General features: G+C 39.7%; 1 protein-coding gene across 1 annotated transcript in view; it reads left to right on the top strand.

The window, feature by feature from the left end:
- Positions 1–26,902, top strand: part of rnf38 (ring finger protein 38) — a 49,174-nt gene that overhangs the window by 2,500 nt on the left and 19,772 nt on the right. Inside the window, exon 3 of the mRNA XM_055205626.2 lies at positions 20,563–20,624. Coding sequence (XP_055061601.2) covers positions 20,563–20,624 — 62 coding nt within the window. The remainder of the gene's footprint in view (positions 1–20,562; positions 20,625–26,902) is intronic.

The raw sequence follows: 26,902 nt of genomic DNA, 5'->3' as shown, positions 1-26,902 counted from the left end.
ACAACTGCGTTTACATGGGACTTGGAGATTTTTCAGGTTTCTCGCAGGTAGTGACATCATCGCCTATAGTACATAATAGTCGATCAAAAAGTCTGTCTAAAGCTATATTGTTTTATCTCTTTTCGTGTCTCCAGAACCTGTAAATATAACATCAGTTTTTATTTTCACAGTTTCTCTGCCAACTGCGTTAGTGGAGCAGAGACTTTTATGCGTTACTATGCGCTTACTTCTGCGTCTGACGTTTATCTTTCACACGCGGAGACATGCGCACATGGACAAAACCGCGAGAATGCCGATTAAGGTGTTTACATGCCACGCGAAATCGTGGTTATGAGCAAAAAACTACCTGTGCCGATCGGTTTTTGCTTATGCCGTTTATGGGCTTTCCCCGATTAAAGAAAACCGTTTTACGCGTTTACATGACCCCACGTGTTATCAGTTTGTTAAGCATAATCGCTGTAAGACTGTGAATGTAAACACACTTAGTGTTTTACGTTTTTTTTAGCCGTTATTTCTTAGGCAAATGGAAATTCCGGAATATCCCCCCAAAAAACACATTTGAGCCTCTGGCATCCTTATTTCCTGCCACACAATGGGCTTAATCAGCCACAGAACTTCCTTTTAGCAGCAGGCCGGTAGGTCCAAACGCAACGTGTAACCACCGCTTGTATACTGTTACAAGGCAGGAGCTGAGCTTTGATGACTAAAAGTGTTAAAATAAATGAGCACAGGGCGTGTATGACTGCACATGTTTGCTGGGAAGGGGGTGGGTATTGTATGTAGTATCTCAGGTGTTCTGCTTTAAGCTCAGGTGTGTTTGCCTACTGGCAGTTGCTTCTTGTGGCCAGGCTCTACCACACACACACACACACACACACACACACACACACACACACACACACACACACACACACTTTACTAAAAGCCCCAGACTGGAAATACCTGTCCGATTGAGTGAGCGTCTAGCAACCTGCTTTGCCTGCCCTCTGCTGTCATCAATGCACCAACAAGAATAGACCGTAAGGGCTTTCTTGGGGCCATTTGTCATTAAGCAAGTCAGTTTTTTCTGATATCTGAACGCGTCTTACTTGAGTCTGTGTGATATTGACTAGATGGATAATCAGAGGTGCTTTACCTGAGTGTATACGCGATATTGACTGGTGGGATATACAGTAGCTGTGTGTGTGTGATATTGACTGAGATCAGATAGGCCGCTTTGATAATGAGAGAAGCTCGGCAGACTGAAATCCCTTGAGTTCAACACCATCTGCTCTCAATATAGACCCTCTCTCTCTTTCTGTCTCGCTTTCTGTCTCTCGCTCTCATTCCTCATCCCTTTATCTCTTTTGTCCACCCGATCCGCCTTACGTTTTCCCACACTGCCTTTTCCCGTCCATTATTTACCCTCGTGGATAATTCACCTTTGCACCTTCCAGCTGATATTCCCCGCTAAAGCACATGTATGCATACGGGAAGAATGGTGTTAAGCCTACTGTGGCTTCTTCTGCTGTAGGTGTTCAGGCTTATTATCCTCAGCACTGCAGAGAGGGGAGAGCGAGAGAGGGAAATAAAGGGCTATCAAGTCCCATAAAATCAATAGAGAAATGGATTTCTGGTGGGCTTGGGCAAATTCAGCCCCCCGCCCGTGAGCGAGGATGCATTCATGTGTATGTGCTTCCGTGGACAGTACAAGATCATCTGAAGGGTGTAGGATCCCCCTTGGGGCTGGTCCAGACCAAACATATTGAACTTGGTTCTGCTGACCCATAGCAAAAATGTAGAGAGTTTTAGAGATGAGCAAATAGATTAAGAAGGATCTATGAATTTCTGTCTTTTTACCAGTTGTGATCAAATTTGATGCTTCTGGGTAACCTAGATAGGGGGTCACATTTGCACAAGGCTGAATGTTCAATTAAAAATGAATGTTTTTTTAGGGTTTGTTGCTTTTTAGTGATTCGTTTTATAGATTTATTTGTGAGCTTCCTGACAGTAAAGGAGAAATTTGTTCGGGAGTAAAACAGTAAGGTGAGGGCGATTTTTACTGTGGGTTCACACCAGCCACGTTTAAGGCGTCAAATTTAAGTTTACTCGCTTCATTTGCACGTGAAATTCTATTAGTGATGCACCGATGTATCGGCCGCTTATATTTATCGGCCGATTTTTGATGAATTTGAAACCATTTGCATATCGGCAACAGCACGAGAAAGGCAGATACCAATTGTTTATTAATTAACCGCATAAAGGCAATGAGTTGCATGCCTGTTGCATAATCCAGCATTTTTAACAATAATTATCAAAATAATTAAATACTTCCCATAACAAAATAAGTTGTATAAATTATAGTTTGTCAGACGCGCGATGAGGGGAAAAAAAAATAATAAATCACGCGACATTACTCATTTACATGATCCATGCGGTCTAGAGTATTTCGGGAAAATGTCTGCGGTCTGGGCTTTCTTCAAAATCTCGGATAAAGACAAAAAAATCGCCATTTGCAACAAATGTTCTGCAGAAATATCAAGAGGAGGTAGTACTGTATACAAGTGTTTAATATCGGTATCGGACAGAAGTTGTCTGTTAAAATCTGTATCGGCCCAAAATATCCTATCGGTGCATCCCTAATTAAGACGTTCAATTTGCGTCATTGGAGGGTTTTCTGTGACTCCGCTTGCTTCCTGTAATCGCGTCACTACAAGAGCAAGCTCCTGATTGGTTAACACGGCGCGTTTTTCCACCTAAGTTTACATTTTTCAACTCTAAATTTGCGCCATTCGCGTGAACTAGCCGCGCGTATGAGGCGGGATCGCGTCTACCGCGGTGCGCTAAACGCCTCATTGACGCCACGAGACCTCCAGACGCGCGTCAACGCATTTTTTTCATTGACTTAACATTGAAATCACTTGCGACTGATGCCTCTACCGTGGCTGGTCTGAGCGCAGCATTAAGCATGGAGAAAGTTATCTGCCCAGAAATGTATTTCACACTAAATGATATAGCAAAACACCCTGTTTGGGTGTGAATGTGTGCTGAAATTTGCAGTTTATTAGAATCATTTTGTTCTGGTTTTAATATTTTAGTGGTCATAATTTATTTACACTGTTGATGTGGCTATTGTCTGAGTTTTTTGGGGGGGAATCTGCATTGAATACTGCTAGTGTCTGAGGAAATGTTTACACAGGACAATGTTTGTAGTACAAGCGGTACAATTTGTCCTTTTGTGTTTTTGAAAGGTTTTGCGTACGTGGCAACATTGTCGAAACGAACCCCATTCACACAGATCTGCAAAAACAAATAAAATCGCTGTATTATGATTGTTTGAACACGTAATATGTTTGTGGATGATGCGTTTTTTTACCAAATGTTCTTTTTGTAGTTTACGGTTAAGACGATAACTGTATCAATATCAAAACTTGCACTTTTAAACCCGACTTCAAACCCAAAATGTCCTGTTGCATAAATAAATGACCTAAAAACAGTAAATTGTGTTTTGTAAAACGTATCCTTAGTTTTTAAAACCTTATCTTACCACAGTTTTAAATTCTGCAAATTTAGGGAAGACTCTCATGCTTTATTCATTCAACATCATGGTTCTCTTGTAAAGACTGTAAGGACCAGGGCAGCTTGTATTATAAGGGCCCAGCTGCTCTCCAAAGCCGGTGTTGGTTGTATTGAGTTCACTCATAGGCTTAGCCTCTCGGTCCAGTCAGCACTGGAACAACGGCATCTATTTTCGCATACTCGTCTCTATGAAATGCTTTGGCTTAAATCGGAGAGTTGCACAGCTCCACTTTACGTGTAGACAACTGTTGCCGAGCGCTTCAAATCAAACCATCGTCCCTGAAGGACCCTTCAGTTTTCACCTTGAGTAGGTCTCCGTCTCGCACGCATGCACCCCGCACGCCCGGCTGTTCAGCAGGCAAGGTGCAGCGCTGGAGATGAGCGCTGGGCTTTGTAGTGTCAGTAAGCTGGTTTAATTGGACTACGCTCCTGATCATTATTTAAACCTCTAGCGCATTGCGAGCTTCAGCGCGAGTCCTCGTCCCCACTTCTCAATAAAACCATTGAGAAAGCACGGCCGCTTCCTTTCAGCTCGGGAACAGAGGAACGGGGACGAGTGTTAAAAGGAGGTCTGGAGGTTTTTTCCTCTCCTGGACTGACCTGGCACCATCTTCAGAGAAGTGAAAGCGGACAAAAAAGCAGAACAGATGCTTAGAAGTGCTTACAGGTGCCAGGTGTGTTGAAAGGGAAAAGGATTAAGGTGGAGGGAAAGACTGATTGGCAGTGAAATAAATCGCATGATTGAATGTTATAAACTCGCTTTAGAATAAGATTTATGATATTAGCCTGTATATGATGCCTTGAAAGAGTCGGCGCATACGCATATGCATGTCCTCCACGGCAGTAAAAACTTGTTTCATCACCGCTATGAAATATGGGTGTGAATTGAACTGGAATTTGGCTCTAGTTATGCCGCGCAGACAGCCAGCTGTCAGAAAGCCAGTACTTTCTTCAGTGGCTACGAGTGTCAGCATTCATATGCTTTTCTTATTGGATGTAATTTCCAATATACTGAAATCTAGATTATTAGTACAGTGTTTCCTCTAGGATTTTTTTCAGCTGTGGCGCAGGGGGCGCCCATGATGATTATAAATGTACATTATTTTTTTTAAAGTAGAATATAGGCTACAGTAAAACATGTATTTTTTATCATTTTAATGCTGTCATTTAGTTTTCCTTATATTTATAGCATATTGATTTTCTATGTTTGATCTAAAATGTATTTTATTAAAAAACGTTACATAGCTACGTACGTAGTTCGGATATTTCATTGTAGTTTTAATGTAGTGTGCATTGCAAGTTGTGCTCGTGTTTAGCGTTACAGAGCTGTTGCAAACTCACGCACAGTCCTGTTTGATAATCCGCACCGCTGTGATTGACCGAACATCCATCAGCAGCAATTTTATTTCACACCCGGACCATTTGACATAAAGACCCCGAGCCGGTCACACCGCAAATCGCGCAGTTGAATAGACCCCTTTTAACAGTCTTCAGACAGATCTTAAACACAAAGCACGGGGCCATTTAAAAACGAGTCGAATTTTGGTCTTGGATGTTAGACCCGCATTTTACTCTTGTCTATTGAGTCCCGACCTGCATCTACAACGCAAATTACGCGCGAAAAGTATATTATTACACCCGTTACATCAAATATTATGCGGTTCACCCGCGGGTACCTCGACCCTGCTGTTTCGTCTGAAAACAGATAAAACAGTCTCACCGTCTGCCTCAAGTTTCTATTACCAACGTTCTTCTCTTCTACGGGAATAATGTAAGTTTCCTTACAAACAGATTCGACTATAATGTATTTGCAGTCGCATATAAGTAGTATTCAGTATTTAGCCTTTTGTTTTTGGACAAATATCATATCATTTAATGTGAAACTTTGTGAGTGTCGATCTAAAGCACAGAAGATTGACTGACAGCTGAGCGGTCAGCAGCGCGCTGCGCTTATAGCCTATATTCTGAATAACTAATGGCCAGATAAGTTGATAATATGAGTACAGTGATTCCAAATGAATGTCCAAAAAACTCGTAATATGTTAAATCGAAAGTTTAATAATGTCTTTTCTCGCAGCCCTGCGCTGCGTCCGTGTATATGCGCCGGTGAACATCAAATGCGTGATGACTTTGCACCTTAAATTACCCTAAATTTATAGTCATAAAGATAAAAGTAAAACAATATTCGAAACTTCAAATTAGGTATTTTTATTTGTGTAAACTCACAATAAGGAGAAAACTGTGTGCTTATTTAAAATCATTAAAAACATGACGTGCTTTCTGCTGCTTTGGTCAGCGCGTCACAAAAAAAAAACAGAAACTCAAATACTTTTTTATTCGTTTTGTCAATTTAATTATTATTTAAGTGTAACATATTTCGTATAGGCTTATTTATTTTATTATTATTTCTCAAAATAGAGACGTAGCCTAATCATCCTCTGTTGATTTAAATCTATTTGTTCATTAAACTAAACCCATGGAAGAAATTATGATACTTTAAGAGATTTATTTATAAATGAGTTAACAACGCGAATCCAGAAAGGAATTTATTTTTAAGACAGCCAGTCTGGCAGAGCGGACATTTCTGTAGCTTTTTTGCGAGCTGCCGCTGTGGGTTTTGTCTAGAAGGGATACAGCAAATGCCGAAAAGTTAAGGATTAGATTTGGAGGTAGGATTATTACGATGAAAACAGCGGCTCTGGCTAAATGAGATACAAATACATCCTACAATCGTGTGAAATTTTGTGTTTAGAGTTGGGTTTGGTTGAAGGATTAGGATAAAACAGTGGTCATCCAGCGAGATTTCGTTTGCTGTATCCCTTCTATCCACAACCGCAGGCGTGGCGGGGATGTTTTAGGCATGGCGGGCCGCCATGTATATAGCGGAAACACTGTAGTAATACTGTATAGTCATGGTTAGTTTAGCACCCATTATGTTACGTTTCGTCACGTTAAAGGAAAACACCACAGTTTTTCAATATTTTACTATGTTCTTACCTCAACTAGGGTATGTATTAATTCGTCTATCTTTTTTCAATGCGTGCACTTTTAATCTTTGTACAGCGCCTCGGGAATATGTTAGCATTTAGCATATTCATTCCTATGGCTCCAAACAGGGATGAATTTATAAGCCACCAAACACTTTCATGTTTTCCCTATTTTAAGACTGTTACATGAGTAGTTACACGAGTAAGTATGTTGGCACAAAATAAAACTTTTGTTTGGAGCCATAGGAATGAATGGGGCTAGGCTAAATGCTAACACATTCACAAAGCGCTGTACAAAGATTAAAAGTGCATGCATTAAATAAAGATAGGTTTGTATTAATTCATCTAATTTGAGGTAAGAACATAGTAAAATATTGAAGAAAGGTGGTGTTTTCCTTTAAGATGTGGGGAGGGCTTGGTGATATTGACCCAAAATCATAACTTTTGACATTCAACAATTTTGGGATGTTTTTTTCTACAAAGCGGAATGCATACATGCAAGTCAAACAAAGGCTCATGTGAGATGTCACAATTGCCTTTATTAAAATTCAGAGACCGGGTTTTCCTCCCTGCTGGAAAATATGCAGATGCACAACATGGATCTGGCTGGAAAGTTTGTATTTAACCTCAGTGTACATTTCTGGCAAAGCTTCTGATGCAAAAAAGCAGGGTCCTATCAGACCATGGCGATATAGATGGTGGTATTTCATCCTCTATCCCAGTGTTTCCTAATCTTGGTCCTCGAGGCCCCCCTCCCAGAAAGTTTTAGATGTCTCCTTATTTAACACACCTGATTTAACTCATCAGCTTGTTAGGGAGACATGTTTCCATTTTGAAAGGAGGCTGATAAGTTGAATCAGGTGTTTTAAATAAGGAGACATCTAAAACCTTCTGGGAGGGGGGCCTCGAGGACCAGGATTGGGAAGCACTGCGTCAATCCCACTGAAAAAACATTTGAAACTACCAAAACTCTATTTACTTCCTACCCCGTAGGGCAAGAATCTGGCGATATGATGCATGTCATGATACGTGGGTTATGATGCGATACATTGCACTACTGTTCGAAAGTAGATATATTGGGATATTTATTTTTGAAATAGAATGGGATATAATTTTAGGAAAGCTGTCATTAAGAACACACCACCATTTGCAAGCCTTAGCAAGTACTTCCTGTCACACTTGAAGTTTTAGAGAAATAATGATAGCTAACTAGGGGTCGAGTTTAACTGGCATGAAAAAAAGATATTGTGTGTTGGTTTTTTTGAGAATCAATATAGTATCAGCCAGCAAAATTTCCCGAAAAGTCCTAGGGGAGTGTTAAAATAAAAGTGCCACTAATAAATATAAACGGATATAGATTTTTTTTATATTAATAAGTTAATATTAATACATCATGTGATTAGTCATGATCATTGTATCTATTCATATAAAAGTTTTGTCATAGTTTTACAGTTTTTAGACAAAATAAATCTTAAGCAAGTTTCACTCATGAACATAGCCATAGATGTTGGCATGGCATTTAAAAGAAAATAATTGTTTTTGTCAATAAAGTCACAGCTGTGGGGATCTGACTTTAGCCATGACTACATTTACATTATTAGCACATCGTTTTGTACTTATCAGTTCATGCGATCAATGGCATCACAGATGTCACAGCTATCCGACAGACATGAAGTTGCGCTTTTCTGAGCATACGGTATGTAGAAAGATGGATTTAAGAGAAACCGTGGGTTACAGAAAGATGAATGACTGCACCTTTCCGCGTATGTTCTCGGCCACAGCCGTAACGCCTCTCGTACACACACTCATTGTGTTTCTCTCACTCAAAAACTAACTCTCACACTCCATTTTCATAACAAAAGAGCATGTTTGTTTTGGCTGCTTTTGTCCGTCTCCAGGCAACCACTCCAGCAGTTCCGTTTTGAGGGCTCCACTCGCCACTTTGTATCTGGACGCTTGTACCGGCCGACCCATCAGCAAACTCGTATCAGCTACAGTAGAGCTGGGAATGTGTATTTCCTGATACATATATTTTTAGTATGTGTTTTCATTTACACCTACATGCGTATTTCCAAAACTTTATGATGCAAGTACTATATGAAATGCATGTAGTTATGTTAATATTAGAAATACTATTAACACTTGGGTCTGCAATTTATGTCGACAGCACATTCCTATGTTACAGAGAGTTACACATCCAATTTTTTAATTCTATGGTATAATGACATCTCTTGAAATAGTTTATTGTATGTGATAGTTTCATTGGATGCACGTCCGTTGCCTCAGTTACATGTCAGACTGGAAGTTAACTTGTTTATCGGTCTGGCTAGCGACTAAACGGACCTCTGGAACAAATACCTTATGGAAAATGTTAATGTTTTGGTTTCCTAAAGATAAGGGGAGACAGTGAGCATGGATCACCCCTGTGTAGATTTGGCACCCAGGCAAGAATTTAAGGATTTGTAGCTAATGTTATATACATTCATTTTACAAAGTAATGTTAGCTCAGTGTAATGGTTGATACACTTTAGCTATGATTTGAACTAAGGTAGTTTACGTTTTTTGCTTGTTATCAGAAATAATTTACTAAGCACGTTGCTATAGACTATTTTAGCAGTAACAACATAAACAATCGGCTTTCATGAAACAGTCTATAAGCCACATATGATGCATAATATTTCTTATTTTGGAACTTGGTGTACACTGCACTGGTATGAAGAGGCTAGTAAGTGAACATTTACACGGATCTCGTAATAAAGGTATAGTCGCAGAAAATATGGTCTGATTAGAGTCCTGACTCGGATATGTTGCTTTTATATAGACGGTTACAGCAGTAACAACATAAACACGTGGCTTTCGTGGTCATCACGTAACTTCTGGTTAACTCTGCGAAGAATAAATAACAACAAAGTCCTTTTAAAGTAGTTTATTTATATAACAAGCAAAATATACAAAACACATCGATTACATAGAAACCCAACACATTTGTTATTTCGACGAGGTATTTGTTTAAGAGTTCAGTTTCAGCAACTAGTCAGATCATTAAACAAACAGAAACCGGAAGTAAAGTTCAGACCAGAGCCTTATCGCGTCACCGCACGTGCGCCCAATGAAACGGTCTATACCGTGGCTGCTTTAGCTGCTAATAATCAACCAATGTTTCCTCTTACGCAGCATATTTTCATAGTAACCAAGCAGATATTTATGCATTTTGTTTCTTTGTTCTCACACCCAATTTACTGTCTTTGGCACTTTCAGTGATGGAGAATTTGGTGTGGTGCCTTGAGAGCTAATCATTCTTTCAAAAAGGAAAATAACACATTAATAACTAACAAAATAAGTCCTTGTGCTGTGCAATTTACATGTCACTAAACCGTCAAACCCAACTTTTGATGCATTGTCAAATCTGAAAAGATGCCAGTCAAGGCTTTATATCATCAAACTGTGTGCTTGACTCTATGTCATGAAAGCGAAATCCACTCGAGAACAAACCGGATTGTGGTATGCAGCATTTGAAGCATGTGTCTTTGAGATCACCATCCTTTTGCTCGCCTTTGTATTTGCTGGAGACCAAAGCATATGTGTGGTTTTTCTCTTGTCTCACTGTGGATGTCACTTCAAAGGATCCTAACTTCAGACTCAGTTCTTCGAATCCAATTTACAGTAATCGATTTCTATAGATCAACACTGACCATAGAGTTAAATTCGCTAGACGGTGTCATTTCCCACTTCCCAGACTTATCAAGAGGCTTAGTGTAGGGGCTGTAATAGATTGGGCTGTTTGTCGTTATACTGGTTTTGTCGCTGACAGACGAGCTTCAGACGGCACTCTGTATGTACGTCTGAAGAGGAGAAAGCCTGAGAACAGACAGACAGACCAAAGCATGTTTGATTCGACTGTGGAAGGTTTGGCGAGGGCTAGAGTGCCCAAAACTACATATTGAGAGAGAAAAAGAGGGAGTGCAAGTGCGCGTCTTTCTGGCGTCAATTTCTTTGTGTTGGAGAGCCGAGAGGGTAAGCTGAACCAAGCTGAGAAACATTAGCCAAATCTCTCTCTCTCTCTCTCGCGCTTGCTCGCTCATGTTCTGTTACACTCTTGAACTCTCATTTAAACTCCTCGTACTTCCTGTCTCGCTCTCCCTCTCTTGCGCTCTGTTGGCTCAACTTTTCCAACTCTGACCTTCCTTCCTCTATTTTTTATGTAGGTTATAAAAGACTGTAGTTCTGCTTTACATCTGTCTTTTTCCTCAGTTCTCTTAAAGCAAGCAATTTAACTGTTTTGTGAAAGTCTTAGTGACATAAACACACACACAGATAAACAGTGAGTATCTAAAAGTACAAAGTGTGTGTTTGTGTTTTCTTTAAAGTACAGGCTTTATTCTAGTCAGAAAGTCCGGTCTTTTTGTCAAATTGATACAAAATGTTTCCTGTACGAACTTAAACATAGATTTGTTGCTGTCTTTTATGGCATTGCTCTTTTGCTGGACTTGCTCGTAGCGGGTGAATTGACAGACTGTACCATAAATATTGCTTAATGGCAGTAAAAAATATTGTATTAAACAACAATTGTTACTGTAACAATTTAGCTAATTTCTAGCATTTCCAGCATAATGTACGCAATTAGTTGTATTGTTGCATATACTTTGTTTTGTTGGTTTGTTAGGAGTTTGTCAATTAGATTAAATGTTTTTTATTTATTGACCGTATGCTTGAATTTCTCGCATAAGAAGGGGCATGTTTTCTGAGGTAATTTTAATATTTAGGGCCCTGTCCATTTTTTTTTCTCAAATTCAGTTTCATTCTAAAATTAAGTGTTTTCGGTTTTTATTTTTCTAGATTCTAGTATTAATGGTTAAATTAAATTTTAGAACTACAAAAAAATCTTATCAACTGAAATACAATCAACAAATACAATTTAACCATTTATTATAATTTTATTTAAAATGACCTATAGGCCAATGTATTTTTGCTGTAACAGTTAACACAATGTAGTACAACCATGCTACTGACAGTCCTTCCAGAAAAACGCTGATTTTTTTTTGTAATTGTTGCGGGAAAAAATCCTTGATTTTGCGGCACGTTTTATTAAAAAATGCGATGGAATATGCGGGATATTTAAGCGATTTATGCGATGGAATTGCGGGAATTTGCGAAAATTGCGGAAATTGCAAAAACTGCGGAAACTTGCAAAAGCTGCAATGATGTTCACGTCACATAATCACGTCACTTCATAACATTCCCATGGCAACAGAGGACACGGCTGCGCTTGTGTGAAGTAAATGCAACATTTTTCAACTTTCTGCTAATATATATGTGACTTTGGCTACGAAAATGCGGGGATTATAAAATCATGCAAGCCCCGTATATTTTGTGCGCGGAAATCTGTAATTAATGCAGCAAAAGTGCGTTGTATTTGGAAAAAATGCGGCCTCGCATAAATATGCGGACTTTGGCTGATTGTGCGATCGCACGATTTATTGCATAATCGCGTTTTTCTGGAGGGACTGTACTGAGAAGCAACCAAATATTTCCTGTTCTTTTTTTTCTTTTAATCATAAGCCTATGCTCATCTTGTTTTACTTTCAGGCATCTTTATTAAATGTAAATATATTAGTCATGAAATTGCCTGTCAACAATCTATGATTTAACACTAGCAATAGCAATTAATACAAATGAAACATTGCACAGTCCTCACTGTATGAATTAAATGTACAGCTGCAAAAGTTCAGTTAAGAGTAGTGGGATTTTCACTTTTGGTGTATAATTTCTGACACCAAAAGCAGCAAGCTACTGTAATTTTTAGACCCAATGCTGTTATGTTTACTTAAACGAGAAAGAAAACTTAGTTCAGTGATCACGCATGTGTTGACTCCTAGTGCCGATGCTCCTGTGTGCACGCTTCAGATGTGAGCCCTCATGTCTGAGGAACATGTACTATACATGCTGATAAATGGACGTGAAGAAAGTATACTGCTCCTTTTTGCAAAACCTTCTTGCGCTGAAAGGACAAAGCTTGTCGTTGTTTGCAATGCTAACGAGAAACGGACGTACCTTTCTTTACGTCCAACATTACACAAAAGGAAAATGTTTCCGCGCATTTCTGTAATTTTATTTGCCGATTAATGAAACCATGTTTAAGTAACGAGCATTTAAAAATTGGTTTTAAAATTGCTTTAAAAGTGACATTCCGCATTGTACGATATATTCAAATTTTCTGCATGGATTTTGTGATTCTGTCCGAATAGAGCAGTGGTTCACAAACATTTTATTTCACGACCCACTTAAATGGGTAAAATCTATCCTGGGACTCAAAAAACATATTTTTAAATTGTGATATGAAGAAACACATTTTTTTCTCTTTTTTTCAATTGAGTAGTTTTTATTTTCCCTGTCATTTTATTAATAAAATGTAAGTTTAATTACAATAACAAAATATTGTATGGTATATCATATAGGGATGCGGCGATTACGCTAATAATACTTGGCCGATAACTATTCTGAATCGCGCAGACGATAATATGCGCAGCTATTTCATGTACTACGGCTTTTGATCAGTAAGTCCTTATCGATCTGAAATCACTGTTAGTTTGAGTCATTTATAACATGCATTTGAAAAAGTAAAATTCGTCAAACATAATCATTATACATATTCTTTATTATAATGGGGCGGCAGTGGCACAGTGGTTCATGTAGGTTGTCTACAAACCGGAGGTTGGTGGTTCAATCCCCGGCTCCACCGGACCAAGTGTTGAGGTGTCCTTGAGCAAGACACCTAACCCCAGCTGCTCCCGACGAGCTGGATGACGCCTTGCATGGCACGGTGTATGAATGCGTGAGTGAATGGGTGAATGTGAGGCAATTTGTAAAGGGCTTTGGTTGGCCATAGGTCTGTTAAAAGCGCTATATAAATGCAGTCCATTTACCATTTAATGAAAATACCTGAAAAGGTTTGAAGAACAGCAATATAAATATATCCTTAAGCCATTTCCTGGCGTGTGTAATGGTTCTTTGTCTGCAGCGCATATTGAGTTTCTGCACAAGAGCGCCCTCTGGATGTAGCGGCATTTAACTGTAATTCATTGAGAAGCATAGCAAGCATCATCGGCTGATTTATCGGTGCACCCCAATGTCATATAAAAATCGTTTTCATTCCTTGTCATTAGTTGGACTAAAAATGTTTTTTGCATCATTCTTGGCTACAACCAAGCACTTTGTGTGACCCACCTAATCCCACTTTGCAGGACTCTTTTTGTGCTTTTCCAACAAATGTAACAAAATTTTGGCACATTCCAGGGTCACTTGTATAAATAAACCTACCTCATCGTCCGTTTTCAGTGCTTTAATCATGTTCGCGGATCCGTGTAAATGTGACAGCGTTGTCGTGTGTAGGTAAAATTTTCAGTACCAATTCAAAGGAAGTATATTTTTACTACTTCGTTGTCTTGTCAACGCTGCCTTAAAGTCATGATTCACGAATCCTCAGTTTTTATTCAAATATGGCTCCTGTAAAGCAGGTTGAAAATTTAATAACATCCATCATTTTAAGTAGTATTTTGTTTTTTATAAAAAATCTGGTATTATTAATCTACCAATGATGGATGCACTTGATTCATTACTGAAACAAAGAAGAAAAGTTTGTGGTAAAGGAGAGGCCTGTTTTTAAAGCGTGGCTGAATGGACATGAATAGAGGTAAAGAAATAGGACCCTGTAATTGGACCGTACGTTTACATGAATTTTAATAGTTCGGTTTCAGTTGGGTAATTTTAATTGTAAATGTAGCAAACACTTTAGTGCGATTGAATTGCATTAGGTTTGTCTAACAAACCTAGATAATGTGTTGTACACGCTATACAAAGCAGAGCAACATTGTCATATATACTCGCACAGACAGATGAAGGCTATAGCTCGGCACACAAAAACCTGCCATAGCTATAACCGTGCATGTAAACGTACTGAATGTGACAGTGGGAGCCAACAATGAATAGATGGATGAACTCACTCAGGCAAGAGGAAAGGATGAAGCAGAAATGGCCTGATAAAGCTGATGCACTCTGAAGCTCAGACAAAAATCGATACTAGTCGAGAGGGGAAACCTCAGTCCCCTACCCCCATCCCCTCCATTTTCCCTGGATTTCTTTCCTTCCCATAACATCACTCAGGACACCTCCCCATCCCCCGCTGGATGACACCAAGATCTCCTCACTTCTTCTTCTTCTCCTCTTCCTCCCCTCCCTACTAGTCATTACTGTGTGTAATGTTTTGAAAAGTGTGTGTGTTTGTCTGTGGACTCTCCATTTACTGTCCTTTTGAAAATAAATAAAGAAATGACCTTCTCTGTCCCTAACACCCTCTTTCTGTATTCTGTTGTGTGCCGCTCGCTGCTGTATTCAAGGTTTATCCTCTTTCCCTTTCCACTCATGGGCCTCTTCCTCTCTCCATTCATTTCCCTTATTTGCCTTCCCCTTGATTATCATTGCAAGAAGTCTGTTTGTATGCACGTTGGGCTGTTTGTATCTCTTACTTCATATCGTGACTGTGTGTCATTTGAGTTTTTGTAATCGCGAACTGGACTGAAAGTATTGTAATGGTGCCACAGCGGAACAGAACAGTGAACAAATGACACACAAAGATTATAGCACATTGCCTGATGCATTTTTGTTAGAGTTAATATTACACTAAATAAAACTGGACAAAGTAAATAAGACAATGAAAGTACGGTTGATCTAACTGATCCTAGGTTCCTGTTTTTTTATCGTGCACAGTCTTTCCTGTTTGGTGATGTCACCTTGGCCGTGTGTGGGAAAATAGCATCTTTGGTGTTGGGTTACTGTTGTAAGTATAGGCCGAAGTATAGTTTATTTTTACGTGCACGTGTGGGTCCCTGTACAGTGCGCGTGGTGCAATTTTCTTCATTAATAGAGTGTGCACGTACATTGTACATGTAGGTTGCACATGCGTTTAAAGGAGAATTTAGTATGTAGCCCAGAAGATACATTGCACAGGGTTCCCACGGGTTCTTGAAATCTTTGAAAGTTTGTGAATTTGGGGGGAAATTCAAGGCCCTGGGAAGTTTTTGAAAATGTATAGATACAGGTCATTGAAAGTGCTTCAATCTATTTTATGCAAGAAATTTTCTGGAAAAAAAATCCATATTATTCCCTGTGTAGTGTAGGATAATATCATAAAACTTCTAGACTTCTTAAGCACACGTGCTAAACTGTTCGCTTTAAATGCTTATGTCTTCTGTATGCGAATGTTGATTCATACCAAAATGCTTTTTTGCATAGACACATGAAAACGTCTCTGGTTACGTATGTAACTGTTGTTCCCTGAGAAGGGAACGAGACGCTGTGTCTCCCTTGCCATACTTCCTGCGTCCCTGTAACGCTGTCTTTGGCAATATTTGAGATAGCGATATACTTCCTGGCTCCCGCGTCACCCTATCTTTGTCGTTAGCCTCACCATGGGTTGAATTTGATATACACATTCAGACGCACTTACCCCTGGAGGCGTCCCCAAAGTGTCACCGCAGTGACGCAGCGCGAGTTCCCTCAAAAGCGAACTGTAACAATGTATCTTAAAGGTAACACGATGTAACCTTGCTCTCACTTGAAATGTGTCCCCACATTTAGTCCTTGAATTTGAGGGTATTGGACCTGGAAAGTTCTTGAAAGGTTCTTGAATTTGAAGTTCGCTAAGGTGTGGGAACCCTCATTGCAATTTGTTGCATTGCGCAAGAGTCGAACGTCTGTGTACACGTACAATTGTCAAATAAACTACACTTTGCAAGGCTGTGCATATGACTGTGTGCGTACGTTTGCGTACACCATAAAAAACCCAATGCAGCCTTTTCCAAAGGTAACAGAATGTTTTAACTGGTTAATGTTAATATGATGCAGGTTACAGCGATAATGGTATGTAACTACAAACCATCATTCCGGCAGGCCTCCATTCTGCAATGAAACGCTGACTTCAGTTTCGTATCCCGCCCTATGTAGTTTGTTCTCGCTCTAAAATGTCACGTTACTAAAGCAAAATGGGTTTGCGAATGGCATTCTTGCAGACTTTAAATCTTGATTTCTTTCTGTATTTTCGTACTGGTCTTTCATTTCACGTGGGTGACCAGATGCTGTGTGCTGTAAACCTCTCTAAATACGGCACAGTCAGATTGTTGTCATGGATGGTATTGAAACAAAACGCACTTTCATGCTCTTTCAAATACTTTGTTGCCCGTGGCAACGGCTGGCATGACTACAGAGGGCTTTAAATGTTGAGGCACTAAAAACAAATTTTAGAAGTTTGTCAGGTGCTCTTGAATGGGTTACGTCACAGATATTTGCACATTTAGTGCATAGAAATAAACGCTGCATATAGATTTTATTTAATGCAACTTTGCCCATCTAAAAAATATAGGGATTGTTTAACTAGACACACACACACACCCATTTAGGCTAATTAAGATTCTTACACCTTAACAAGTACTTAATCCTGTTTTGTACTCGTGAGGTTTGGTCAACAACCAAATTCACTCCAAAAAACAGCTGGGGAGAGCTGTACTTGCACTAAATACGGACAGTACGTGCCTTACCATAGTGAACAGTCAGTTAGTAATGCATAGGAGGAATGTGCTTCGATTCATTTATGCGTAACTCTTGACCGCGGTTCAAAAAAGTGGCAATACACATTTTATCACCAACATAAATGTAGAATTACAACCGTGTTATAACACCTGCACAGAAGCTTAAGTGAACTTGAACTTTGTTGAATGCTAGCTAGATCACATAACTTGCAGTTATCCTACATTTAATGCAATATCCTTGAGTTTAACTGTTGTGAAGCATGGTGAATTTTCTGTAAATTTGTTTTTCATTCATATGTATGCTTGATTTAAAAATTTGTATGTGGCCAAAGCTTATCGGCACTGGCCAAGTTAGATTTTTTACAAAAACAAAGTGGATGTATAGACCGTTTTATCTGATGGACGTGCGGTGACTTGATTAAGCGTCTGGTCCGAACTTTAAAGGAACACTATGTAAGAAATTTATATCAAATAATCATAAAATGGCCCTGATATGTCACTAGACATTAAGAAATCATTTTCATTTCAAATACTTATATCACTGACAACAGTGGTCTGACCAGGATATTGTCATTTAAAAAGTGCAGTTGCAGCCCTCAACTGATGTTTATGTTGTCATTTTGTGTATTGGCCACCAGTTGTGTGATTGCAGTACCAGTTTTAGCCACAGGTTTTGTGATTGCAATACCAGTTTTGACCACAATCCTACATACTGTTCCTTTAATTCCGGTTTTTGTTTGTTTATGGTCTTACTAGTTGCTGAAACTGAACTCTTGAACAAATACCTCGTCAAAATAACATGTTTAGGTTTCCTAGGTAATCTACGTGTTGTTTATTTTACTTGTTATATTAATAAACTACGTTTAAAGTACTTTGTTGTTATTTATTCTTAGCGAAGTTTATCGGAAGTTACGTGTTGACCACGATAGGCCATTTGTTTGTGTATTTACTGCTGAAACCGTACATATATACGTACACTTAAATTACAAAAGCAATTGTCCCGAGTCCCCCACAGGCTTGATTTCACACTTCACCTGAATTAATCTGTGCCCAAGTACGCTTTTGTCATTAGGATACGATTCTTTTGAAGAGTAAAAAAGTAAATTGCTTTTCTCAACACTGCAGCCAATCGTAATGCCCTTTTTTTTTTAAGATGTGAAATTAGGGATGCACCGATATGGAAATTTTGGCTGATACCGATAACTCTTTATATTTGGGGGCCGATAACCGATATCTATAGGCCGATAAATATTCATATTATTTTCACAATGAAAAACTCCCAGACCGCGAACATCTTGTCTTTGCACTAGACTAGCATACTCTTCTTAAGCCCGCAACACGTGTCATCTTTGTGCTATGTCACAGAAAGCACCAATCAAAACTTCACCTGGCCAGCAATGAGCAAGTGAAGTGGTTCAACAAACCAAAATAATCCATCATTTGTCGGCTTTCATTTATCGGCCTAATTTTGCTATCAGACCGATAACCGATTATATTAAAAATAAGCAGTTATCGGCCGATAACGATATGTCGGCCGATATATCGTGCATCCCCATGTGAAATAAATCTTTGCTGTCCCCAGAGTGCTCAGTTGAACTTTTAGCTTAAAGGTGGGGTGCATGATTTTTGAAAAACACTTTGGAAAAGGGAGTTGGGCCGAGTACCAAAAAACACTTGTAGCCAATCAACAATAAGGGTCATGTCTACTAAACGACATCGTTGCCTGGGTTGCATATGTGTGGGGCGCTAAATGGCAGTGCCGTGGTTGGATAGTGCTAATTAAGGGGCGGTATTATTGTAATTTGCCTTGCTACCTACCTCACAAAACAGGCGAAATTTGATCAGTTTTCACATGCTTGCAAAAAATGGCTTACCAAAACAATTACTGGGTTGTTCTTTTTCACGTTTTCTAGGTTGATAGAAGCACTGGGGACCCAATTATAGCACTTAAACATGGAAAAAGTCAGAATTTCCTGCTATGACCCCTTTAAGTTTGTGGTTTCTATTGTGAATCGTTTAGGATGCAATGGCGCACATCCCTCTTACTAAGCCTATCATATTGCCATGCTTAGTCGATCAATCAATTGTGCCGCTCTAACCGTGCTGCCCCACCAGAAGGTTTTTACGAAAGCAGATGAAGTTGAATGACTGTTGCGCAACTAACGCCTCGCATTTTGAATCTCGCGCTCCCGTGATTTGTATTGCCTGAGCCCAAATAAACGCATCCGAGCCCATCTCTGCAAGCGAGGAGTGCCCGGTGACTGTACGGAACGCTCACATTAGTCAAATGAATCAGGCTTTGGGGCTTAAACGCCCTCAGGCGTGTTTCGGTTTGGATAGCGGGAGTACGCCCTTAAAAGAACCTCTGTGGCATTAAGTCAGGTTCGCTTTTATTTAATCGTGAAAGTCTTTTCCTGTTCTATGTGCAATATTCGTCAAGAGTTTAGAGGGAAAAAAACTATGGGGGCTGCCTATGGCTATGCCATCTGACACTATAGTTCAATGTTATTTTTATATATATTTTAATTGATGGAAAATAACAGTAAGGACTCGACTCTATGAATATAATGAAATTGACTAAATTTGCCATGTGACTGTCCTTTCTTACTGGTTCTCGTTTTCTTGCTCACTCGCTTGTTCTCTCGTTCGTTCTCTCTCTCCCTCTCTGTTATCTTTGAGTCGTCAGTCACTTCTTACTTCACTCGCTTGCTTTGTCATTGAGAGAATAAGAGACTAAAAAGAACTTTTGGTGACAGAGGAGAATAGAAGCAGAAGTTCAAAAAGCTTTTTTGTGGGCACTAACACACACACGCACACACGTTCTTGTCCTTGGAGAGTTTTTTTTTGGAAACATTCAAGGGTAATCCTGTGCTTGTCTGATGAAACCCTCACAAAGATGCTAGAAACACATAAACAAACATGTAGACGAAACAAAGAAAACAAAAGGCTTTGGATGTTTTGATATGAAAGCACATCTTTGTAATCTAGGATTAACATCTATCATCTCTCTCTCTTATCTTTTAATCACAAAAATATCAAAAGTGTATAGCCCTCATCTTTTAATTAGTAGGATTGACCCAAGTAAACACCGTTTATCCTTTGCTAACAACAACTCCTAATGCAATATTAAAGTAGGTTTTACTACAGTATTACACTCATTTACAAATATGTAATGTTGATTGTGATTACAATAACACCATATAGCACTAGGCAAGATTAAATTAGTGCCCAGATGTCTCAACATGTTGCCGATATCCTGCAAAGCTGCTTGATCAAGCGTCTGTTTTTGAAGCAGTCGCTACCGTTTGCTGCCAAAATGCAGCAATGAAGCTAAAAATAATGCCAGACAGCGTATCAGATGATTGTAGTACTGAAGCAGTTACTATACAAAAGCTGTTGTTTATGATCCAAGTTAACTGTTCGTGTGTCATCTACAGGTGCAATGGGAGGACTATACCACTATCGTCCAGAGCATGCGTGTGCAGATGCCAATGACAAGGTAAGACATCATCTCTTATAGCTTGCGCAGCTGTTTCAGTCGAAGACGACCACTAAATTCCTAGTAGGAAGAATAAAGTTGCTTTAGGTTTGGAAAAGCTATTTGTGGCTATGACTGAAACTACTGCAAATTTTTAAGTGGTTTGACTATTTAAAATGTAGTCATAAAGTCACAGGAACTTCGTCAGCATAGGGCTTTTTCTTGTGGTGGTTGATTCATTTAATGTGTTTTTGTTTTTTATGTATGGTTTGGGTTGACAAGTGGGAGTTTTTAAAATAAGTTAAGCTTTTTTGTTTATCTAGAGGCCAGCGTTTATGGTTTAAAAACTTGGAAATATGAAGATTTTTCTTGCACAGATCCATCGTTTCACTTTAGATGACACATTAACCCACTGGAGACTTTTTGAGGTACTTTTAAAATAGATATATATGCTGTATTTGCACACAATTTGGTTTATGAAAACTATGAAGTCTGGGATATTAGTAGCGCTGTTCCGAATACCATTTTTTGAGCTGCGAAGCTCTAGTAGAAATCAAATCGAATATTTGATGCTTCGGAAGGAGGGGCTGAACATATTTTTCCCCCTTAATAAAGGCAGGAATCTCTGTGTGTGTCTGTCTGTCTGTCTGTCTGTGTGTCTACAGTTTTATTATGTGGCGGATGTGTTGCTGCGGACCCAAGGGAGTGTAGTGCCTTTTTTTCGTGCAATATGGACATGTGACACGTTTAGAATTAATAAACTTTAAAAATACTACAGAACAGCACAAGCCGGAAGCTTTTAATTTTTGAGGGAACATGTTAAAGTCTTTTTTGGGGTCAGTGTATTGGTGCTTTTCCATTGCATAGTACCCCATGGTTTGGGTCAGGTCAGCTCACTTTGGCTTGGTTAGCTTTTCCATCGAGTTTAATAACATTTCGGAGTGCGGGAGATTGTAGGCGTGTTGTTATATTTGCGCTGCCTACTGCTGTGACATCATACATGTGAGAGAGCGTCGTTGTACATTTCCATACATTAATTTCATTTATTTCTCAGTCTGCCACAAAATAAAAATTGACCACTACAAATAGATGTTTGCACATCGCGTTTATTAGTGATGCGCGGGTCAGCGTTTTTTCCAACCCGCGGGTCCGGCTTTTATGAAATATTTGGCCCGCCCCGCAACACTGTATCTAATTTTACAACCCGCACCGCCCGCGACCATTAAAATAGACATACTAGGCATTTGTAAATGTAAATAAAGAGGCTTTATTTCAGCCTAAAAGTGCTTGGAAACAGCCATTAGATTACATCGCCCTGTAAAGTGGCAACAACATACGCGAATGAACCTTTGAAACCAGCATGGTCATATTAACTCTTTCCCCGCCATTAACGAGTTATCTCGTCAATCTGCAATACCGCTGTTATCCACCAGGTAGCGCTCTTCCGCAACTTATAAAAACCGGAAGTATTGCTCTGCATCTGATCTCTAACAAAAGTCCTTCACAAAAATGGAATTATCCCAGCTTTTTGCTCAAAATTTGGTGTTTTTGATGAAACCTACACATTTGAGAGGTGATAAAAACAGAACACATGAAGGTAGGATGAAACTGATTTTTTTGTTTGAAAGCAGAGGGTCTGTTCTTTTATTTCATACATTTTATGTTTATATAAAAAGAAGCATTTTCTGGAAGGCATTAAACTTTTGTGAAAATCATGAAAAATGCTGGCGGCGAAAGAGTTAATATAGAGATAGGATAATGATAAACATTTTCAACATTTACAAAGCAGCATTTGTATTATCTATTCACAAATTCCCTACCTTAATTTCTCCCGCAGATCGTCTTTCATTTCTCCGTTTGTTTTGTTGTTGTTGCTGGCAGCGGGAGCTACTTGGCGCTTCTGTGACGTGACACCAAAGGTTTGGGTATAAAGTTACGTTGCGCAAGTTACGTTGCCACGTAGCCCTAAGTAATTTAACCTAATCAAAGAACATAATGAAGTATAAAAATATATATTCCCAAATATTTAATATATATATGCTACAGGGAATTAGACGCAACACATGTTTTTTAATTTTTGTTTTTAATGACCTGCCCCAACCCGTACTGCATTAAAGTTACAATTTTTTTACCCAACCTGACCCGCGGGTTACGAGACGACCCGCGCATCACTAGCGTTTATCACTACCTCTGTCTAACATGAAAGTTTCTGTACAAACACCCGTGGCGTCGATCGATGCGCTCAGCTGAGCCTCATTTCAGTGGCATTTAAGCATATATGCGGACCTGCGTGTCACAAATGTGCCGCCACAAACTGCAAGTCTGGAAAAAAACCTGTTAAGGTGTTCCTGATTCTTAACCTGTGGCTGTTTTTCATCGCTAAAAGGGAGTTTGTGAACTTACAGCAAAGCACAGATGATAACAGGTTTATTTACAGTGTTTTCGCGTCACAATTTGGTATCAGCTCGGGTCGCTCGGAACCCCGGCCAAGGTGGTACTAAAAAAGTATCAGGTGCTAAGTACTCCATCCAGTGGAAAAGCCCCCAAAAGTAAGCCGACCCAAACCAAACCGTGGGTACTAGGGATGCTCATATTGACCGTTTAACCGTTAACCGAAGGTAAGAATTTATGACCGATTAACATGATCAGTTAAAATAAAAAAAATTTGTTAATACATGGTGCGTGTCGTCATGAGCCGACAGACATTTCGCCACTTTTTCTATCTTTAATTTGTGAATGTCCTGTAAATGGCAAAAATTATTGCTGCCCTGACGGTCTGATAAAGTAATCATTTGTATGAGAAATCATTTGTATGCGTGTTTGGAAGCTGAACGGAGACTCGCGCGTGGTCCGTCTCGCGCACATCCGGACAGACGTTCGCTGATGGCCTCTGACCCTGAACATAAACATCTCTCTTTTTGCACAAACGGAGAAAGACGACGCAAAAGCAAAACTTTCTGAAAAGCATCCTGCTTTAGAAATGACCACTGTGGTAGATGAAACGAAGACAATCTGCCCTTTTTGGATATTAATCCTCTGGACTGATCGCGTGCTTTTTAATAAGGTAATGTTGCGTGAATATCTGATAAAGGCGGAGTCCACGATGTTTGAAAAACGCGTTGGAAAAGGAGACGGGCCGACTACCAAAACACACTTATAGCCAATCAAATCAAATCAAATGCCGGATTGCGTATGTGTGGGGCGTGTCTATCAACAGAAGGTCCAGATTCTATTGGGGTAGGGGCGTGTTTGTTTAGGTGATTTCAAATATCAACATTGGCTTTCAAACATCATGGACTCCGCCTCTAATGTATGAATCCTGGTTCTGTTGTTGATCTGTCGCTGCTGTTTGCACGTTCAAATTAAATCTTTTGTTATTACTAGTTCACAGACAACCGTCAACTGTAGTTTTACTCAATGACAATTTCATATTAAAATCTTATAAGTTAACGGTTAATGTTCGGTTTAGAAGCTCCGGTTGACGGTTGGGAAAATTAACTTATATGAGCATCCCTAGTGGGTACTTTGCAATGGAAAAGCGCCTTATGTGGCATACTTGTACTGTACTACAGCACTAACACCTGCGTTTAACATCTATGTTAAACATTCAAATTTATGTTGTGCTGATGAATGTTTGGTATTTAAGGGATTTGGGAAAACGTTTTGTCATTACTAGGTTTTTTTAAAATGGACAGAGGAAGGAAAGCACAATAACAAGAAGCAGTCTGCCCGGTTTACTCCGTGTTTACAGTCAAAGGAAAGAGGAAGGCTGGTTTAGTGAATAAAACTCTTATTGGCTGAAGCTGGCCCTTAGAGGCGATCCCAGCCAGTGAGTTGGGAAGGGGGTGGGGTAGGTATGCAAGCAGCAGCCTGGAGAGGAAGAGATTATGGTGGGAGGGGGTATATGGAAGTGCGGAAAGGGGGAGTGGGGCACTAATGAATTTGCCTCCAGCTGTGGGACACTGCGAAAAGGGGAACAGTGGCAGGGAAATAGATGGCTGTTGAAATCGAGATTGGAAAAAATGGGCGGGTTGTGTTGGTGTGTGAGAGAGACCAAGTTATTGTATAATGAAACGTGTGGGAATTTAGCCTTTATATTTCATCTCCAACCCCTCCAAAAAAGGCAAATTTTGTTGCTGTCATATTGCTCGGCTTCAAAAAAGAAACCAGGCCGACAACCCTTAGAGTTTGTTTGACAAATGTGCACGGGTGAGGTGCACAGAACGGGGGGAGTGTCTGGGTTCGTGGGTAACTGTGTCTCGTCCTGTGTGTGCTGACTGTAACAAAAGCACATTTGGGGTGTGGAGCAGCTTTAAAAGCTTTGTGGCCGTCTATATGAACGGAGCAGAACGAGAAGCTTTGGCTCTTGGGAGGTCCTGAATATGGAGCGCTGAAACTGAGATGTGTGTTTGGTATTTCCTAGATCTCTACACAGGCAGAAACAAGCTCTCTGTGGTGTAGTATGTAGCGGTGGCCTCAAATGGGTTCGGCTGTCAGAGAGGGATATAAGAGGAGGGAGGAGAAATGAAAGGGTGGAAAATAATGAGAAGGAGGGGATCTGCTTATTTCAAGCACCTTCATAAACTTCCAGAGCTTGAAGAGCAGTCACCCAGCAGAACTCTGTAGACTCAAGTTATTGAATATTAAACTATTGCACAGAAACAGAAGAACGTTGTACATTCTCGAATCAAAGAAACGCTTCGGTAAGGCGTGCAAGGATGTAGAGTCTCCTGCCGATTGTTATTTTGGGAGTTGGGAATTCTTGGTGCGTCATGATGCTCGTCACCTTTCAAAGTCGTTTGGCTCCAGTTCAGTATTTATTTTCAGATGAATGCACCAGTTACTTGTGCATGTTTGCACGAAAGTGCAAAAGTGCATGTTTTCACATTTCTTGGGGATAGTGTTATAGAAGACCTGGTTTCGGGGTCACAAATGGTGCTTTTTCCCTTGCATAGTACAACACTGGTCAGGTCAGCATACTTCATTTTGGCTTGGTTAGCTTTTCCGACTTTAGTAATACTTCGGAGTGGGAGAGATTATAGGCGTGTCGTTATGTTTTGCGCTGCCTACTGCTGTGACATCACACAAGTGAGAGCATCATAGAGACAGAGCGCAGCACGTCATAACCTGAAAACCACGCCCATCGGGGAAAGCAATCCAACCGTCTCCATTGACTTTGTAAAGCTGCTGTGTGACAATATGTACAGCTAACAAGCCAAAGAACCCAGAAATAAATTTTTATAAGCTGTCGAGCCGTAAAACCCAGCCTTTAAGGAGAATAAAATGGATCGCCGACTACGTTTCCCCCTAGTGGACGCAGTTTTACTAATAGTAGTACTATGAAAAGTTGCCTGTTTCCATTTCTGTGTCTTTAAATGCTCGTTTTTTAAAGTCGACAGCTTTGGCTTGTTAGAAGATGTACACCTTGTCAAACACCAGCTTTTAGGTATTATTCTGTTTTTAAGTTTAATCTGTAAATAATTTTTTTTATAAGCTGTCGACCCCAAAAAATGAGCGTTTAAAGACACAAAAATGGATACAGGGAACTTTTCATAGTACTTCTATTAGCAGAACTGCGTCCACTGGGGGAAAAGTAGTCGGCGATCCACTTTATTCTCCTTAAAGACTGGGTTTTACGGCTCGACAGCTTATAAAAACTTATTTCTGGGTTGTTTGGCTTGTTAGCTGTACATATTGTCACACATCAGCTTTTAGGCATTATTCAGTTTTTTGTTATAAGCCAGAAATGACAAGGAGGCGGCTTCTCGCAATACAAGTCAATGGAGACGGTTGGATTGTTCCCCCCCGGTGGGAGTGGTTTTCAAATTTGCATAACTGCGCTCTGTCTCTATTGGAATGCTATATGTTCCCATACATTCATTTATTTCTCAGTCCGCCACAAAATCTAAGTTAACCACCACAAATACCGGATTTTCTGGACTACAAGTCGCAGTTTTTTCATAGTTTGGCGGGTCCTGGAACATCTAGTCATGTGTGACGTATACGTCAAAATTAATTCATATGAACCAAGAGAAACAGCCACGAGAGCCCATTCTATGCTGCTTCTGTATTTATGTAATTTTATGGATTCAGTGATGTGGAATGACTTCGGGACCTTTTTGAACTTGATTTGGCTTATCGTGTTAATTTAGCCTATTCAGCCTCTCAGGTATGTTCTGTATGATATTGTTTAACGTGTAAATAACTGTTAAGGTTACTTTAACATGTACGGACATCTATTCAGGCTGCTGTGCTGTGCTATTGTATAGTTTAATAACTTGCCTTTCCAGATTAAATGT

The sequence above is a fragment of the Misgurnus anguillicaudatus genome, chromosome 3, assembly GCF_027580225.2.
Source record: "Misgurnus anguillicaudatus chromosome 3, ASM2758022v2, whole genome shotgun sequence".
In the NCBI taxonomy this organism is placed as follows: Eukaryota; Metazoa; Chordata; class Actinopteri; order Cypriniformes; family Cobitidae; genus Misgurnus; species Misgurnus anguillicaudatus.
Note: the sequence above shows the minus strand (reverse complement) of the source record. Positions and strands in the feature narration are given on the sequence as shown.